We start from the raw sequence: 18,745 nt of genomic DNA on the forward strand, positions 1-18,745 counted from the left end.
GAGGAGTAGGGCGGGGCTTGGCATGGCAGTGGAGACATTGTTGGGGTGCTAACAGTCCACTTCCAATCCAGCTTCCTGCATGACGAGATGGCAGGTCATGGCTCCGGCACTTGGGTCTCTGCCACCCCTGTAGGAGACCTGGATTGAATTCTGGGCTCTGGGCTCTGATCCAGCCCAGCTTTAGCCACTACTGGCCATTCAGGGAGAAAACCAGCGAATGGAAGATCTCTCTGCCTTTTGAATAACTAAATCATTTAAAGCAAGGCTGGGAGCAGGAGGCTGGAAGAACAAAAGCCAGCAGATGTGACACAATCATAGGTAGGACTAGATGGGAACAAAATGCAGGGAGTAGCTGGGTTCTAGAGCAACCTTCTGGAGCCCCTGAATGGCAAGTCTGGAAGCCCAGCAGGAGGGCTGACTGCCCTGGGGAGGGATCTGAAGGTCGTAGCCACCCACCCCTACTTGTGGTTCAGCTGGTTGCCGGCCATGATCCTGCTTTCCTTTCTCAGCCCGCATCCCTGCATGGCACCTGTGGGTGATGGGGAAGGCAGTGAAGCTGAGGAATGCAGAACATGTCATCATGGGCTGGCCTTGAGAAGGGCTGGGGCTGCAGGTGGTGGTGGGCAGGGGTCAGAGCCAGGGGTCTGGCAAGGCTCCCAATGTGAGGGGAGTGGCCTCAGGCAGACAGGGAAGGATCCCTCACCCTTGGCCTTGGTGAGGATGGTCTGTGCTGGGCAGAGGCCTCTCTGTGTCTTTGTGGCTGGTGCCTGGGGGTGATACTCCTGGCCCTGCACCCATGGGGCTTTGGTATCTGTGGCTGCTCTGGCCCAAGGGCCATGACCGTGGTCATCTTCTCATCTCGCCCCACAAGCCGCTCTAGGGCTGGCCTTCCTCTCCAAAAAGATGCTCCACCTTGCCCGTTGGCCACCTCCTTCCCTTTGTCATGGCCTCCTGTGCCCTGTTCTCTTTGTGGAACCTGTGTATCGCCGTCTGTTGCCCTTGTGTTCAGATGGCCTCACAGTGGGCCAGGCAGGACCTTCCAACTGGGTCCTGCCTGGGTGCAGCCCCTAGCCTGGGGTTTGTACACTGCCTTCTCTCTATGGGCAGTGGGACATTCTGAGTGTACATGGGGCCTCTCTGCCTTGGACCCAGAGACAGCTGTTGTCGCCGGGAGCCAGGCTGGGTTTCCTGGGCAGTGACAACGTGGAAACAGGATCCCACATGCCGGTGATGCTCATGTTCTCCCTCGCCCACCACTGCTGCCTGTGGGAAGCTGTGCCAGGAGCCCCTTCTCTCCTCCCTTCTTCCTGGGGATCAGGGGAAGCGGCAGAGCGTCTGAAGCTGCCAGACCTGTGCCACGGCCCGCTCCCAGGCTGCCCACCCCTGAGTGGGCAATCTTCCAGTGAGTCAGCTCCTGCCAGCTGACGTGCCAGCTCCTGCCACTATGGGACTTCGCCTGCCTCTCCCCTGTGCAGGTCTGCACCATGTCTCCCCACCCCAGTACCCCCATCAGAGATAACGATCGGTGGTCAGATTGGGGCTTTGTCCTCGGAGGTCTTGCTGACCAATGGCCTAGATTACCTCCCCACCCTCTTTTTTCCCACCTGTGTGGGGAGTCCCCAAGACCACCCCAGGTTCAGGACTGCTGGACTCAGCATCTTGTCCTACTCAGAGCTGAGTCACAGCAAGCAGAGCCAATGAAGGTTTGAAAACGCCTCTGGGGCCACGTCCAGGGGAGCCCCAGGCAGTCACACAGGAGCCCCTGGACACCTAGTTAGAACAGTGTGGAGTTGTCCTCTAGGAGGCTGGGCCCTCAGGCAACCGAGGCCTGGCTGGTATCCAGATCCTAGGGGTGGAGCCTGTGACTTGCTCAGGGTGAGCCAACCCACCAGTTAAGGACTCGCCTTGCCAGGGTCTTGCCCAGGCCAGCTGCCAGGCGTCTGCTGCTATTGCTGCAGCTTTTTGCAGTTGCCTCTGTAAGGCGGGAGCAAGGGCCACTGGTAGCTTCAGGAGCTGGCTGCTGATGGTGCTGGTGGCTCCCTGGCCCACCAGCTGAAAGTGGAAGTGACTGGTGAGGGAAGAGAGAGGGTGATGGCCAGGGTGGAGGACAGCTTTTACCTGCAAGGAGGATGTCCCTGAGGTGCTGGAGAGCTGCCCTACTTGTCCCCTCCCAGGTTTCTGTCACTGGGGCTGGGATTGTGACCCCAAACCAAGTTGGTCTCAGAGATGGACAGTGTGGTGCCCAGTGGACCCCAGGAGGTTTGAGGAAAGGTGTCCACATGTGGCAGGAAGGCCCCAGAGCTCTGTGTGCAGTCAGTCATGGAGAGTGCACCTGCTGGGCCTACGGGCACCTGTGTGGATGAGAGCCAAGCAGAAGACCTCAGTGCCCCCTGACCTTACCCAGAATGCTTGGCCTGCAGGCAAAGGGCTGACTTGGTGGGGAACCTTGGCTCTGACGTCTCTGTTCTCTGGGCTCTCCCCAGGGCCCCTTCATGCCACTAACAGCCAGCCAGGCCTTCCCCAAGTGCCGGCAAAGTCATCTGGGGTAGGAAGCCGGAGCTGGAGGCAGAGACTCTGACAGCACACCCGCCCTGCTGTCAGTTGCTCCAATAACTGGAGCTGTGGCTCTCAGTGGGAAAATTTGCACCCCCTCCCTGCTCCCAGGGGGACATGAGGCAGCAGCTGGAGATGTGCCGAGAGAGGGGGAGGTGCCGTTGGCCCAGCAGTTGGTCGGTCAAGGCCAGGATGTGCACACAGCAGCCCCTGCATAGCGGAGAACGATGGCATCCCAGATGTCAGGCGTCAAGGTTGAGAAGCCGGGCGAGAGTGTCTGTTAATGACTTGTCTCCCAGAATGGCGGCTGACGCGGGCTTCTCCCCCTCCTCTCCCGGCAGGAAACCATGATGGACCACGCCTTGCGCACCATCTCCTACATCGCCGACATCGGCAACATCGTGGTGCTCATGGCCAGGCGCCGCATGCCCCGCTCGGCCTCCCAGGACTGCGTGGAGACCACCCCCGGGGCCCAGGAGGGGAAGAAGCAGTACAAGATGATCTGCCACGTGTTCGAGTCAGAGGACGTGAGTACCGGCACCCTGGAGGGCAGCGGGAAGCCCTAGGAGCCATTGCTGAGGGTCCCTGCAGGCTCAGTGTTCTCCCTCATGCTCTGGGTTTGCAGAGCGTGTGAACCTGATTTTGTCTGACTCCATGAACCAGCTTATTGGGAACGATTCGATAACGGAGCTGCAGTTAAGTGTATCAGGGGAGCTGTGCGTTTGAAGCAGCCCTTTTACAAAACCTGCTCCCTCCACCTGCCAGGATAGCAAAGCCGATCACTTGCTACCTTCCCTGTATGGGAACCTGAACCATCGGGTGCCTCGTCCTCTACAGCGGAGGCTAACCTCTGGCGTTGCACCCCATAGCAAGTTAAAACATCCTAAAGTTTCATATCCCAAAGGTCTCTTAAGAGACCATGCAGCCCTTGACTCCTTCCCTCAATGGGATGAGAATGTTTTTTATGCGGCCGGAGGGGATGAGCGCTGGTCTCTGAGCAGACCCCCTGCAGGCTGCTCCTTGGCTTGGGGACAGGGGTGGCTGCTGCAGAGCCATTTCTGTCACCACTGCTGGAGTAGAGTTTTACCACGTGACATGTTTTACTGGTTTGAGAAGCAGAGTGCTCATCTACTGGTTTCCTCCTCAAAGGCCTGCCAGGACTAGCCTGGGCTGGGCTGAGGTTGGGAGCCAGGAGCCCCACCCAGGGCTGTCACGTGGCAGGTGACAGGCACAGGGCTGTGCAGGTCCTCACAGCTGCTTCCCCAGGAGTGCACCCATAGGAGGCTGGAGTGTCTGAGCGGGGGCTCACCTACGCCCAGGCTCCCTGACGGGATGTGAGCGTCTTCAAGCCACATGCAACCTTTGGTGTGGAACGGTCAAGGCCACATCTTCTCCGTGCGCCTGGCCCCTGTGAAGAATATAGCTTAGCACAAGCTTTGCATGCTGGCAGCGTGAGCCAATGTGGCTAGCAGATTGCTGTCCTCTTTGGGGCCAGCACACAAGTCAGGGAAAGGTCCCAATAGTTCCCTGACCTTGAAATGCAGTCTGGACATGCTTGAACTTGTTGTCAACTTAAAGTCACAGCAGGTACGTGTAGGCAAGGATGCCTGACCGTGGAGCTGCTGATGCACGGAGACCCATAGCAGGGCACAGTTCTGTATGGTTGAGGGTTGGCCCAGGAGGGGACAGGCTGCCCAATGGGCCATGTAGGGCAAGGAGCAGGCAGGTGAGGGGTGGGCAGTCAGCTAATGGGAAAGTCACCAGAGAGCCAGGAGCAGGAAGTCACAGAGGAGCCCGAGTGGCGGAGGGCAGAGGTCACAGAATGACATGGTGGTCACTGCCTTCCCAGTTCTGCAGGGCAGAAGGAGAGGCTGTGCAGAGACCTCCAACTGGGCCCTGGAGGAAGGAGGGAGGATCCCTCCAATTGAACCCAAAGGGGGGCCCTTGCGTGTCCCCTGCCCAGTACCTGCCTGGCCTGGGGGTTAGGTCGGGCAGGGAAGGACTCTGACATTCTCAGGCCTGTTTCCCATGGACGAGCTCAGCCAGGTGCAGAAACAGCATGGGCCTGCAGAGCTGTCTCGGTGTCCACAGCTCCTAAGATCCCAGTCTGATTGGAGTGGAGCAGGTGCCTGCTGCCCACTCCCCACCCTGTTCTAGTGCCATGCCCCCTGCCCCAGTCTGGCTCCCCATATGTCCAAGCCTGTGGCACCACCTGGTGATTACAGCTAGAGAGGCCTGAACTCCGGACCCACACTGAGTTCAGGCCCACTTTTATGCGTGGACATTTATCTGTAGCCCCACAGTCCAGCAGAGTGCATGGGAAAGGCATTTTGACTAGGTGTCTGTTTCCCACCTGGTTTTGAGTCACTGTTTTCTGAGGGCACCCATGCAGAGGCCCCCTTGGTGGCACCTGGGGTGGTGGGTGGGGAGCAGAGAGCAAACAGGAGCTCTGCCAGGGCTGCGGGCCACATGCCCATCTGGTGCTGTCTACCACATGTATCCCAGCTGGTGGCCAGCAAGACCCTGCCGTAGTGGTACACCGTTGTCCAGGCCTCTAGGGCCAGGGAGGAGCTTGGAGGAGGCGGAAGAAGTGCTTTGCCCTGTGAGGTCTGGGATGGGTTCCCGAGACCATACTCTTCTGCCTGCCAGAACTGTGGGGCTTGCACGAGCTGCCTCCCTGATTGCTAAAGGTTGGGATGTTTGTGTCACTCCCCAGCAAGCATACCTCAAGCCCAGTCTGGGAATAAGATGGGTGAAAAGAAGAAAAGCATCCAAAATAGGGTATTTAGCAAAGAATCCACACCTACCCCAGGCTGTCTATGGAAGCCGCTGTGTCCTACAGTGTTTGGGACTGACAGGAGGTATCGCAGCTGGGGGCCGTCAGGGTCACGTCTTGTGGGCACACAGCAGCAGAAAAGGAACAGGTGCCGGCCCAGCAGCCAAGGCAACCAGACCTGCCAAACGCGGGATTCCAGGGCCTGGTCTGGCATCCCAGGGGCAGCTCCTGCTGATGCGGATTATGGAGGCGCCATGATGGCCAAGTGATTGGAATTCTCCTGATGGGGGAGACCTGGGTTGGGTTTCCCTACCTTTGCACTGGCTTGGCCCCAGGCCTTATAAGGCTCCCTGGATGTGAATGAATGACCAGGAATGCTTGCTCAATGGGTGTGTCTCTATAAATCTTTATTTTCTAAAGGTTTGTTTTATTTATTTGAAAGGCAGAGTTAGAAAGAGAGAGAGGTTTTCCGTTTGCCGGTTCACTCTGAATGGCTACGACAGCCGGGGCTGGGGCAGGCCGAAGCCAGGAGCTTCTTCCAGGTCTTCTATTTGGGTGCAGGAGCTTTCTCAGGCTGTTAACAGGGGGCTGGATGGGCAGTGGAGCAGCCGCGATGCAAACGGTGCCCGTGTGAGATGCCAGTGTTGCAGGTGGCAGCAGCTTACCCTGTTTCACCACAATACTGGCCTCATCAAAAAATTCTTTAAAAAGAGAGCAAAAGGAAGATTTACTGAATGGTGACTCACAAGGGGTGTTGGTGGGAGCCACAGTTCCCTTCCTGGAAGGCGCCCCTCCCAGCCATGCTGCAACACCTCCCCCCTCAGGAGCCCGCGCTCCCTCCCCGCAGGCCCAGCTGATCGCCCAGTCCATCGGCCAGGCCTTCAGCGTGGCCTACCAGGAGTTCCTCCGGGCCAATGGCATCAACCCTGAGGACCTGAGCCAGAAGGAGTACAGTGACATCATCAACACCCAAGAGATGTACAATGACGACCTCATCCACTTCTCCAACTCGGAGAACTGCAAGGAGGTAAGGTGCACCTGCCGACTGCACCTCCTGCCCCAGCCACGGGGCCCCTGCTCTGCCCACTCCTGCTGTGTAAGCCGGGCAGCCACGGGCTAAGCCAGACAGTGCCCAGGGCTTCAGCCCCCACACCAGGTGAGGACTTGGGAGCTGGCCTTCATGGGATCCTCGCACATATCCTGGCGCTCACGTCAAGTCTCAAGTTCAGCCCTGTGTGCACACCTTGCTGCTCCTGCCTTGGGCTGGGCACTTGTGTGGGCACCAAGAGTTGGTGGCCGAGAAGCAGCTGATAGGCCACGTTTGTAACCTTGCAGAGCTCCTTCCAGAGCTGATGCTGAGCACCCCTCGGATGCCTCTCCCTGACTTCCCCAGGTGGAGAGGCTCCCCCCCCTCTGGGGGTGGGGAAGGCTCTGGAATATTCTAGAATACAAAAGCAAATGCCATGGGTGTAGCCTGCATCTGTCTGCCTGATGAATGAGTGAAGCATCTGTCAGCCGAAGTGTGACTGATCCCGGGTGTCCGCCTGAGTGGGGGTCACTGGGTGCTCACTGTGTAACAGTGACCGTGCCTGCTGTGGGGTGACCAGATAAGTGAATGGTCCTGGCACTGATCACCAAGGCTGGGCAGGGGGTGATGATGCGAGTGAGTCCTGGGGCCAGGATGACTGGCAAGCCGCCACTGCCTGCCCACAGCTGCAGCTGGAGAAACACAAAGGCGAGATCCTGGGCGTGGTGGTCGTCGAGTCCGGCTGGGGCTCCATCCTGCCCACGGTAATCCTAGCCAACATGATGAATGGTGGCCCAGCCGCCCGCTCCGGCAAGCTGAGCATCGGAGACCAGATCATGTCCATCAATGGCACCAGCCTGGTGGGGCTGCCTCTGGCCACCTGCCAGGGCATCATCAAGGTAGGGACCTGGGGATCCTCTGTCATGAGGTCTCCCCAGCCTCACCTCATCTCGCCCACCCACGAGGGGGAGCAAGACCCGTAGACATCCACCAGCCTTATGGCTGCCCTGGTTGAGCCACATTGTGTCATGCCGCTGAACTTGGCCGTCCTGGGGGTGAGGAGGGGTCTGCCCTGACAACCTGGGCCTTGGGAGGGGCTGAGCTGCCTGCCCCTGGCCGGCATCAGGCAGAGAACACGAAGCCGGTGTAGCCAAGGAGCTTCAGTCTCGGGGAGCAGCCCGCAGACTGCCTCTTGGTGGAGGCCCCTGTGATGTCTGTGGCTGCCACAGCCTCCCTGGAGCCCCAAGTCCTGACTGCTCAGGCTCGCTGAGCTGGCTGCCCTGAGGGTGGGGTGGGGTCTGCCTCCACGCCCCACCCCCTCGCCCCACCTGCTCATGGGCAGCACCTCCAGGCCAATGTTGGCTCCGTGGAGCATGGCTGCTGCTGGTCCCGGGGCAGTGAGCTCTCTGGAACTGAGACACAGCATGAGTGTCCTGGACGCCCTGTGAAGGCTGGGGGCGGGGAGGCATCCTCTGCAGCCCTGACCCCCGCCCCACGCCCTGCAGGGCCTGAAGAACCAGATGCAAGTGAAACTCAATATCGTCAGCTGCCCGCCGGTGACCACAGTCCTCATCAAGCGGCCGGACCTCAAGTACCAGCTGGGTTTCAGCGTGCAGAACGGCATTGTGAGTCCCTCCACCCTGCCCCGCCCCGCCCCGCCCCGCCCCTTCTTCCTCCTGCAGGGCCAGGGCACAGCAGGCTGGAGGCAGCGGCACCTGGGCCTTGGCGGCAGGGGACTTTGCTGGTTTCCAGGCGGAAGTGTGGCTGTGCTGTGGTTTCTACCACCCACCCTTGTCCCAGTGGGACTGTTTGGCAAGCACCTGCTGTGGGGGTGAGGGCTGTGGCCGCCGTAGCTGCTCGCACCCAGGCTGGCCAGCAGACTCACTGTGCTGAATGCAGAGGTCACGCATTTATTCGATCTTTCATTCCTTCACTTCCTTAGCCATTCAGCAGGATTTTGGATTATTTAGCAAGTACTAAGGAGCCAGGAGGAGGTGATGCTGGAATTGAGTGAGCATTCACCTAGCCAAAAATCCCTAGGCCCAAGAGGCTCAGCTCAGGCGTCTCACTTTGCGACCCTCCGTGGCCAGCACAAGCTCCGTTTTCTTAGGCTTTCCTCCTGGGGAGGCCCCGGTGCACAGTGATGTGGCCGTACAGTGGAATGTGTAAGATAAAGGCCAGTGATACCACAGGTGTGTCGGCCTGCCAAGTGTCCAGCAACTGAAAGTGCACATGGGGTTTGGTGAGCTGTGTGCCCACCCATGCCCACAGAGGAGAAATGAGGGGAGAACATTCCAGAAAGGACAGCTGCACGGAGGCAGGGCCCCCACACTGGCACCAGATGGGTTTGGACTCAAGGCACCCTACTGTCCGGTGTGTCCGAGCAGGCCAGTTGGCGACTGGAACCAATCTTGCCCACGCTTTGGGGTGTGGGATTTGGGTCTCCATGAGATGCAGGCCAACAGGGACACTGCTGCCCACACCAGGTACCCAGGATGTTCTGGGGTGGCTGGCAGCTGAAAGGAGACGCCCGGTGGAGACTTCCAGGGCCAGGTGGGCAGCAGCCTGGCCGTTTCCACCCATATTCTACCAGCCCAACCTCATGGACCAGAGAGGCTAGGGAAGGGGCTGGGGCTCAGAGCAGCTGTCAGCCACACCCAGGTGAGCGTGCTGCTGGGCAGGTCACTTCCCCTGGGTCCCCTCCTGAGGTGCTCGTGGAGACTGAGAACTCTCAAAGCTCACCAAGATGCACTGCGAGGCCCTCCTAACCCAGGACTCTTCCCTGAGGAAGGCTTCCTGGCCCCTGGACCCACACAGGAGGGTTGCATTTTGCTTGGTGACTTCTCTCTGGGCCAGTGCACCTGCCCCACGAGCCAGCTGGTCAGCCACTCGACACACCCACCTGGGCATGAGTGGCAGCCACCCCAGCTGGCTGAGGAAGTCCGGGTCAGTCTGCAGCTGCTGTGACGTGGGAGGGAGGGAGGGAGGGAGGGCCCTCCAGACAGTTATCTGCATACAAGTATGTGTGTTTCTGTGTGTTGAACAGGGGCCTCCTCCCAGGCCATGGCGCCACCTGCCGTTGCCGGGAAATATGGTTCAGATGCTGCTGGGGCAGGGAATAGGAGCAACAGTCCTGGCCCTGTGTAACCCCCTGTCCCCACCCCACTGTGCCAGACAGCCTTGGCTCCCCCCGAGTCTCCTGGAGGAGTCTGCCTGCATCCCCCTCCCTTGGAGCTGGTTTTGCATAAGTGCCTTTCCCATTTTCAGCTTCATTACACCCCAAGAACAATGCGTTTATTTGCACACGGGCCCCAAATGACCTAGTTAAAGTTATTTCTAAATCTAACCCTTCTCTCTCCAAGAAACCTGCAGCTTGAAGCCACCAGCTTCCTGCCCGTATAATGTACTTAGTCAAGTTAGAAGCAGTGGTGCCCAGGCCAGCCTGCACTTGGCAGATCGCCACTGTGTGCATGAACCCTTCGCTCACCTGGCCCAGATTCCAGCCATTTGTGAGCCAGGGTGTGGATCCATCCTCCCAGAATCCCCTCTGCAGACCCCCTTCGGCCCTCTTCCCTTGCTTTCCTGTTGTCATTATCATCGTTGTGGTGGCCTCTCCAAGACGGCAGCCACCAGCAATGTCCAAGCCAGCCACTCGCACCTTCCCTTGCATCTGCCAAGAGCCAGTGACCTTTGTCATAAAGCCCCCTAGGTCACGGGGGACAGGGGAAGATGCCAGTGCAGGCCCAGGCACATGTAGTGTACCTAGTCACCAGGTAACCCAAGGTGGCCAGATCTCCCCAAGTCTTCGTTATTCCTCTCTGGACAGCAGTGACTTGTGCATGGGAGCTGGGCTCTGCTGCCAGGATTGTAACATCTAGTCCCAGGAAGGGAGGGACCCTATGGGGAGAGCCAGGCTGTGGGCACTGCCCTGGGATCCCCACGCATGGGCCTGGCTTCCAGAAGCCTGTGATGCTTACATCAAGGCCAGACTCACCTGACCCGCCTGCATCTCTTCTGCTCCACCCTTGAACCCACCTCTCCCCGCAGGCTGCAGCTGGGGCTTGCAGGCATGCGTGTCCTCCTGTCTGTGTCCACTGTGTGGACACTTCCTGGGGGCAGCCCTCCCGTGCTGTGAGCCCACAGCCCTCGCCCTTGGGAGCCCTGCCCTCGTCCCTGTCTTAGGTCTTGGCTGTTGATAGATCTCTAGCAGCTAAGACAACCCTAAAGCCTTCCCTGTCCCTTCCCCAGACACATACTCCCAAGGCCGTGGCTGCCTCCCTCTCCCCTGAAAGGAGTAGGGTGTAGCTGGCAGAGAGGCAGCCAGCACGTGCATTTGCTGTGCACTTGGCCATCCCCCACCTCCACAGACACCTTAAAGCAGAGGCTGCCTCGAGGATGGCTGGGAATGGGGGCCAGGGGTTTGGTAGCAGATCCCATGTGGGTGTGCTCGTCCACGTGGCGGGCATCTGCAGGCTGACCGGCCTGTGTGTGCTTAGATCTGCAGCCTCATGCGAGGGGGCATCGCAGAGCGAGGCGGCGTCCGAGTGGGCCACCGCATCATTGAGATCAATGGGCAGAGCGTGGTGGCTACGGCCCACGAGAAGATCGTGCAAGCTCTGTCCAACTCAGTGGGAGAGGTAAGATGACCCTGGTGCCCTTGCTTGGCCTGGCTGGGGCCAGGCTGGTTCCTGTGCTGCCCTGGTGAGCAGCCTCTCCTGCTGCAGGGCAGGCCACCCTCCTCAGCAGAGTCCACGTCTGCTGTGGGACCTTGGATGTACCTTTTTCTGGTTCCTCCACACTCTGACCTCTGGGGGCACCAGAGGGGGCATCAGCCAAGCTATCTTTGATCCAGGAGTGCCTGTGACTAAGGTGTTCAGGCTGGCAGGTTGGGCTGTCCCATTGCAGGGGAGCCTGCCTCTCAGTGCACAGGAGGCCATGGGTGGCGCCCCTTGGATCCCGCTTCTAGAACCAGATGCAGCCTGCCCAGTCTGGGGGTCAGGCCCCCCACAGGACCAGCCCTGTCCAGGCATAAGGCACCAGCCACCACGCTGTGGATTCAGTCTTTTGCCCCACCCACCCAGGTCTTCCTGCCTGGAGCCAGGATGCTTGGGTATCCCTGGGTTTTCACCACCCCCAGGCCAGCGCTCTGTGGCCTGGGGGTGGAGGAAGATGACTCAGCACAGTGCACTGGGAGGAAGCCTTGTCCAGTGTGGTGGGTGTGCATGTGTGTGGGTATGTGTGTAAGGGTCTATGGATGTGTGTATGTGAACGTGGGTATATGAGCGTGTCTGTGGCAGTGAGCATGGTGCAGGTAAATACATGTGTGGCGATGGTGCTGTGGGTTTGAGTAAGGGCTGATGTGTGAGTTAGTGTCTGTGTGTAGGATGTGATATGTGAGTACTGTGATGTGTACACGGTGTGTGGGGGTGTGTCGAGTGTTGTAGGGTGTGTTGGCATGTATGCCAGGTGTGTTGGGCCATATGTAGTAGGCGTTGAGCATCAGGTTTGTGTAGGATACACGTTGGGGCTTGTGTGTCAGGGTGTTAGGTGTGTGTAGGGTGTGTTGGAGAGTATGTAGAGTTGGGGTTTGTGTGTCAGGGTGTGTGCTGGGGCAACATAGGTCCCAGTTTCAAGGTGTATAGGGCGTTTGGGGAAGAGTGTTTAGGGCATGTCTTGGGTGTTGTAGTGTGTGTATCCATGAATGTTTCGGGATATGTAGGGTGTCTTGAGGTATGTGTTTCAGGGTGTGTGTGTGTAGAGTGTGTGTTGGGGAAGTGTGTGTTGGGTTTTGTGTAGGATTGTGTTGAAGTATGTGCCAGGGTGTGTGTCATGTATTTGGGGCATGTTTTAGAATGTTCGGGACATTTGTAGGATGTGTGTTAGGCATAGGGTTGTTTGGCAGTGAGTGTATAGGGTGTGTGTGGTATCTGTACTAGGTGAGTGTTGGGGTGTGTAGTGTGTGCGTGAGGTAATGTTTCAGAGTGTATGGTGTTGGATGTGTGTGGGGTTGTGTTGGGGTGTTTGGGGCTGTGTGTCAGTGTGTGGGAGGTGTGTGTATGAGGGAAGGACCCATCTCTGCAGCCTCACAGGTGGAAGGTAGGGGTGTGGCTGCTCTTTGGCTGGGATCCCAGATGGCGGCTCTCGGATACCGTCCCCCAGCCCAGCCTGCCCCTTCAGTAAGCTGCCAGGACTGGGGCAGGGGATGGAGGGATTCCACCAGCTTCCTTTTACAAATAGTCTCCCAGAAAAACATAACCAGTGTTCCCAAGTGGAGGTCAGGAAGGTGAGAGCTCCCCTTCCCTGCCCATGCCAGCACCTCCCTCAGGACCAAGGTCATGGCAAGAGGCATTGGGCCCAGATGAGCCTGCAGGCTGGTACTGGCCAGACTGGAGCAGAGAGCTACCCTCTCCATGGCCACCAGGAGACCCATGCTTGATTTCCCTGGGCAGGGGTCTGCTTGCTGGCTTGCCCAGGCCCCTTTGGAGCCAGGGAGGGTAGCATCTTGAAGTACTTACCTCTCAGTGGCCCGGTTCCCGGACACTGGCTGTGGCCCCTTGTAGTTTGTAAGAAGTGTGAGGGCTGTCTTCCTCTGGGTCCCCTCCTTTCCGCTGTGCAGCGAGGGGGCTCTGTGGCCCTAGTGGGGTAAGCAAAGTCACTGGGCAATACATGCCATGCTGTGTCACCCAGCGCCTGCTCTGGTTTGCACACCCAAACCTGGGTGCTTCACGCAGGGGGTGCATGCTGGGCAGTCCCTCTACCTGGTTGGCTCAGCCACCTTTCCCCCATCTCTGCAGATCCACATGAAGACCATGCCTGCTGCTATGTTCAGGCTCCTTACGGGCCAGGAGACCCCGCTGTACATCTAGGCCCACCAGCCTGTGGCACTGCACAGCCGGGACACCTGGGACCAGGGGAGTCCACAGCCTCCTCGTCCCCACTCCCCGACCTGGGGCAGAGCAGGACCTGAATCCCCGAGTCCCCAGCCTGGCCAAGGACACAGACTCCCCGGAAGGGCATGCCCTCACCATCCACCTTTCTCCTGTCCTGCCAAAAGGGGTATGTCTTGATCTTCAGAGAAGGAAGAAACCTTGGTAAAACTTCCCCGTGTTGCGCCACGTTCCGAACTGTTTGTTGTGCCCGACAAGGGCCTTTGACCTGTGTGTGGGTGACTGTGTGTCCGTCCTTCCTGAAACTGTGGAGAGCAAACTGGGGTGCCCACCCACGTGGTCTTCTGGGAAGGGGGCCCTGGCTGGCTCAGTGGCTGCTTTGGTGGCATCACTGGCAGCCCGGCTCCCAGAATGTAGCTTGTTTTGTCCACTGGGGGATATGTGGTTGATGTATTTCCTGACAAGGGAGAGGTTCCTGGGTTAAATAAAGGACGATGACCACCACCTCACAATTCCAATATTTATTTAGAAAAGACCACCCCTTGGACCCGGGTTGCGGCCATCCATTCTCTTTGGACTTGAGGGTTTTTTCCAGTGACCCAGGGACTGCAGCTGTTCCCCCTCCAGTCCTCACCTGCCTGGAGTCTCCTGAGAATTTATCTGGTGTCTTGAATTTCCCAGCAGGTTCTCCACGCAGGCCTCCCTGCCAGGTGGGAGCATGCTTAGCAAGGGCACTAGGGCCAGGGTCTGGCACCTGGGTAGAACGGGCACACAGACACACACGTCCACACACGCCCGCTGCCCTTGCACACAACAGAACTTGTCCTCTGTGGGCCCTGCGGCAGCAGCTGAGTGCAGTGCCCTGGCCAAGACGCCCCGCTCCCCACGGCGTGGGCAGTGTCAGAGCGAGTAGATCAAGGTCCCGTCCTCTAGTTCGGCAACATAGATCCCAGTGTATCATATCTTTTTGTCTGGAAGTCTCTCCCTTTTTTTTTTCCTTTGGCCCAGGCCGTGAAGAACACACTGTGACTTATTAAGCCTTACCACGCAGTAACTCGCGCTTCAGGATTACTGTATTCAAGGAGTAACCTGTGTGTTGCATGCAGCTGACCCTAGACGACTTGGCGCGTGTCGCTAATAAACTCAAAGTCATGATGCAAAGCGCTCCGTGTGGCTGATTTGTTCACAGCGACGCCCAGCCATCCCGGCACTGTCATACTCCAGTCTGCTGGCGGGAGGTAAGAGGGAGACCTCGCCCAACGAGGTCACCGGGTGTTGGTGATGGCGACGGGTCATGGGGCAGCCTTCCCCTCACACCCTTTCCTCCACCTGCCCTGGAGACCCAATGCAGCTGCTCGGGCTCACTGAGCAGGACCAGCCAGTCTGCAGATGGAAACTTCAGGCCCTGCAGCTCCGGAAGAGGTGCGTGAGTGTGGGTGACGGGCATGGTGGGAACCAGACCCTTGCGCCACCTGCCGCAGCCCCCACACTGAGTCTCTGGGTCCTTTCGTCAGATTCTGGTATCACCGGGGAGCGGGGGTGGCACAAGGTCAGCATAAGCTTTAGCCAGTAGACGTGAGAGGAGGGTTGGCAGCCCAGAGCACCTCGGGCAGGTCAAGCAGTACCCCTCCCCACCTTGGCCTTCCCACAGACAACGGCAAGCTTGCAGATGGCCTAGGGAGCTCCTTCAGGGTGTGAAGTTGTCAGAGAATGTACACACTATCCTGGCCACTGGATCGATCAGTCTTGCAAAGTGAGCTGTAGCTCCAAGACCTTCTTTTTCCCAGAGAGGGTGCCCAGTGGACAGCAGGTGCAGAGAGAAACATCTAATAGGAGATGCTGTCCGAGGGGCAGCACAGAGGACCTCCCTCTCCGCTGAGGAACTGAGAGCAGGACACAACTCTTTTGCCTCTTAAACAAAAGCTGGTATCCAGAAATGGCCCACTTACCTGGGGACTGAGTGACCACCCAGGCATAGCAGGTGACACGGGGGGCAGGACTCCCGAATGCCCCTGCAACAGCCAGGGCCAGACCAAGCCAAAACCATGAGTTCCCTCCGAGTTGCCCGTGTGGGTGCCGGGCACCCGAGTGCTTGAGCCTTGCCCTGCTGCCTTCCAGGAAGCAGGACTCCTACCCAGTTGTTCTCACAGGCCTCCCAAGCGACAGCTGTGCCAGAAAGCCCTTGGTGTCACATCCATGGGGTCTGGCTTTGTGTTAGCATGGTTCACACCTGCCCTCCCACTCCCCAGGGAACCTCTGCTGCTTCCATGCCCATCTGGTTCAGGACCCTCCACGCAAGCTCTCAGCCTGCCTCACACCCAGTTCAACTTCCGAGACACAGAGACCAGAAATACTTTTTATTAAAACACTGATCGTTATTAAAACATCTTGAGGTACAAGGATGGGAATACAACCTCGGCAGTTGTTATCAACAGTCCCTGGGGCCCAAGAGTTTCCTGTACATTGTCCTGCTGGCAGCATCGGTGACCCCCTGACCCTGTGCGGGGGGAAGGCAATAGCTGCCAGCTGTCAGACAGCTGCGCCCCCAGTACTCAGTTTGATAGTATCAGTCCTCATGAATGGTGCTCCCCTCCTTGCCATCCTGCTGGCCTAAGACCTGGGGTCCCGAGTGGGCCTGGCTGACCACCCTCAAGGCCCTAGGGTGTCCTGGCAGCTGCGCACACTGGTTGGGGGAGGAAACGAGCTACCCCCTGGGCCAGGAGTCCACACCTTCCCTGGCAACTCTGACCTGCAACTGTTTGCCAGGGATTCCTTCTCAAGCCCGGAGCTTCCTGTAGCACCCACCTGGGACCCTGAGCAGGTGTCCAAGGAGGGCCGTCTGCCCTTCCCAGCCTCATCTCTGGGAGTAGACCATTTTAGCCCAAGGACACGGAGTTGTGTAGTTTCTGCATCCACAGCACAGAACTGCCGTGCAAGCAAACTCAGAACTCAGTGTGTGGCTGGCAGAGCCTGTGGGGATGGGATGGGCTGGGGTTGAAGGATCCAGGCCAGAACCTACAGAAGGCATCAGCCAGCTGGAGCCCATGTGGCCCACAGGACACTGAGCACCAGGCTGGCTTATTCACTGCTCACCCCACCACCACCTCCATCCCATTGCCCCAGCCGTACACTGCAAAGTCCTTGGGATTTGGGTCCTGTGTTACTAAGAAGCCAGCCAGGTGTAGCCCATCGTAGGTGTGACCCAGGGACATGGCTGGGCCCAGGAGTGGGCATCTTCCCAGGAGTTGAACCCCTGCTGGGCTTGTGCACTGGGGCTTACCCCACCTTGTCACTGGGGACTGGAGTGGCCTGGTTTCCAGGCCAGACAGTCCTTGGGCACACTGTGCTATTCTGGAAAACCAGCAGTCGGTTCCTCCTCCAGGGGGACTTGCTCGTGGAATGTCAACAAGCCTTGCCTCAAAAACATTCGAGAGATCCATCCTGTTTCATGCGGGCTCAGCACCTCCGGGGAGGCTCTTGTGGTAAGAGCACAGCTGTCATCACCTGGTCAGGGTTGCTTTCTTCCAGCTCCCAGCCCTCTGGCCAGCCATGACCAGTAAGCTGGGGGAAAGGGCAGGCTTGGCCAGGGCGAGGACGTACAGGGGCAAGGAGAGGAGGCTCTTGGGGCACCTGCCTGCTCCCCAGGGTGGCCCAGCCTGGCACAGTCCCTCAGTGTGTGTGTGTGTGTGTGTGTACAACAGCCTTCTAGACAAACAGCAGGGCCCAGGATGGCATCTGTACTGGAGTGGGCCCAGGGCTGAGAGGCGGGCTGGTTTCTGGAGCCACACGTCCTCTGTCCACTCAACACAAACGAGATTGGGTCGGGACACACACCTAACCTGCCGCCTACAACGACCCCTATTTGGAAGGTGCTTGCTGTCTTTGAGTCAACATGAGTGCCCCGGGCACTGTATCCTCAAGATGCCGACCAGTTCCAGGTGCTGCAGTGTTCCCATGGAACTAGGGAGTTCACCGTGGACGCGCGAGACCACCACTTGGATTAACCACGACACATGGGATGCAGCAGCCCTGAAATCCACGAGGGACTGCATCCACTTGGAGCAGAGCCCCCGGGACACTTCCTGGATGTATCCCCCATCTCTCCTCTGCCCAGCACGGCAGCTCCAGCAGGGACAGTCACCTGGTGTCACAGTCATGGCTGCTCCAGGACACCAGCATTAACAATGGCCTCCTCCACAGGGCGCTCCTCGGAGGTGACCGCCATGCGGAGGGTGCCCACCACGTGCCGCACCTCAGGGGGAAGGGCACAGTGAGAATGTTCCAGAAACTTCGCTACCAAGACCTTAGTGGTATCTGCATAGGCCTTGCTGTCTGCTAAGCAGTGTGGCCGCTCCTTGGAGACCATCTCTAAGGCCCCTAGCTTCAGCTGCAGGCCAGCATAGCAGGTGCTGAAGTCCCCAAGGGGTGACCGTTGCCGCTGGTGGGTGGCCGTGGCAGAGCGAGATGTGGGAACTGAAAAATCAAGGTGAGAAGAAGTACGATTTGAAAACGATGAGAGGCAAAATTGAAGGGCTGTCAGGAAGCAATTTCCTTAAAGGCAAATGTCCTCCCGGGTGACCTGTGGCTCTGGGCTGCTGCTTGAGTGGAGTGTGTCCCTGCTGCCCATGTCCCCTCCCAGCCCTGAGCAGAGAGGGCATCTCTGAAGTAGGGCAGGGACAGGGTGGGAACCTGGGGGCTTCTAGCCTCAGGGCAGGAGTCACCTTTGTCCTGTGGCCCTGGTCATCCGTGGGACAGCACAATGGCTACCAGTCTGCCCTTGGGGTAGAGCTGGGGATGGCAGAGGTGGTGTGGAATGAGACACTGCCACCCAGGGCCCCACCTCACTGCCCACACCTGCTGGGGCTGGGGAAATGGTGCTTAAGTTCCACCGTCCAAGGGCTGATCTGCCCCCCAGGACAGTGAGCTGCAGGTGCACTCAGGCCCAATGTGTGCAAACTGAGTTCCACAGGACAAACGTGCTCTGGGTCCATTGTGGGAGCTTTTTGGTGGCAGTGAGAAAGCCTGGCCTCAGAAACTGCAGAGAAATGCCCGTGGTTGGGACGGGCAGTGTTACCCAACCCCCATCAGTGTCACCCGAGCATTCATCTGTATGAAGAATTAGGCACAACCTCTGGATGCTCACGAGTGGGGGAACTGTGGTGAAGGGCAAAGGCCTCTCGAGTGCCGACCCACCCCCATTTCAGCACAGGCATGCAGGGTTCCCATGCTTTGACAAGGGGCAGCTCACCAGTCCCCGGAGCAGCCCGAGACAGTCCTGCTTCAAGGTCCTGGCTGCACGAGGGTGTGTGTGAAGAGGCATCCCCTGAACCAAAATTAATTTGGTTACCAGTGGGCTAGCCGGTAGCTGACACACACAGGCGCGCAGGGAGAAGCTGCCCCAGCCCCAGCATCTGAACCCGTATCCACATCTGGGGTACTCTGGGGACCCTGGAATCTAGCCAGCCATGTGCAGCTGAACCAGCCACTGCTACCTTCGGGGGA

General features: G+C 58.6%; 2 protein-coding genes across 7 annotated transcripts in view; one reads left to right on the plus strand and one right to left on the minus strand.

Moving 5' to 3' along the window:
* APBA2 (amyloid beta precursor protein binding family A member 2) overlaps nucleotides 1-13,827 on the plus strand; it is a 195,980-nt gene extending 182,153 nt beyond the window's left edge. For all 4 annotated transcript variants that reach the window (XM_058666541.1, XM_058666542.1, XM_004593146.2 and 1 more), the window contains 6 exons: nucleotides 2,895-3,080; nucleotides 6,177-6,356; nucleotides 7,043-7,255; nucleotides 7,862-7,981; nucleotides 10,853-10,993; nucleotides 13,151-13,827. In XM_058666541.1, the coding sequence (XP_058522524.1) occupies nucleotides 2,895-3,080; nucleotides 6,177-6,356; nucleotides 7,043-7,255; nucleotides 7,862-7,981; nucleotides 10,853-10,993; nucleotides 13,151-13,222 (912 nt within the window). In that variant the 3' untranslated portion in view covers nucleotides 13,223-13,827. The remainder of the gene's footprint in view (nucleotides 1-2,894; nucleotides 3,081-6,176; nucleotides 6,357-7,042; nucleotides 7,256-7,861; nucleotides 7,982-10,852; nucleotides 10,994-13,150) is intronic.
* Nucleotides 13,828-17,362: 3,535 nt separating this feature from the next.
* ENTREP2 (endosomal transmembrane epsin interactor 2) overlaps nucleotides 17,363-18,745 on the minus strand; it is a 336,201-nt gene continuing 334,818 nt past the window's right edge. For 2 of the 3 annotated variants that reach the window (XM_058666543.1, XM_012929205.3), the window contains exons 10-11: nucleotides 18,492-18,566; nucleotides 17,363-17,716 (exon numbers count right to left, since the gene is read on the minus strand). In XM_058666543.1, the coding sequence (XP_058522526.1) occupies nucleotides 17,397-17,716; nucleotides 18,492-18,566 (395 nt within the window). In that variant the 3' untranslated portion in view covers nucleotides 17,363-17,396. The remainder of the gene's footprint in view (nucleotides 17,717-18,491; nucleotides 18,567-18,745) is intronic. The other variant, XM_058666544.1, reaches the window with a different exon arrangement.

The sequence above is a fragment of the Ochotona princeps genome, chromosome 6 (genome assembly GCF_030435755.1).
Source record: "Ochotona princeps isolate mOchPri1 chromosome 6, mOchPri1.hap1, whole genome shotgun sequence".
NCBI lineage: Eukaryota > Metazoa > Chordata > Mammalia > Lagomorpha > Ochotonidae > Ochotona > Ochotona princeps.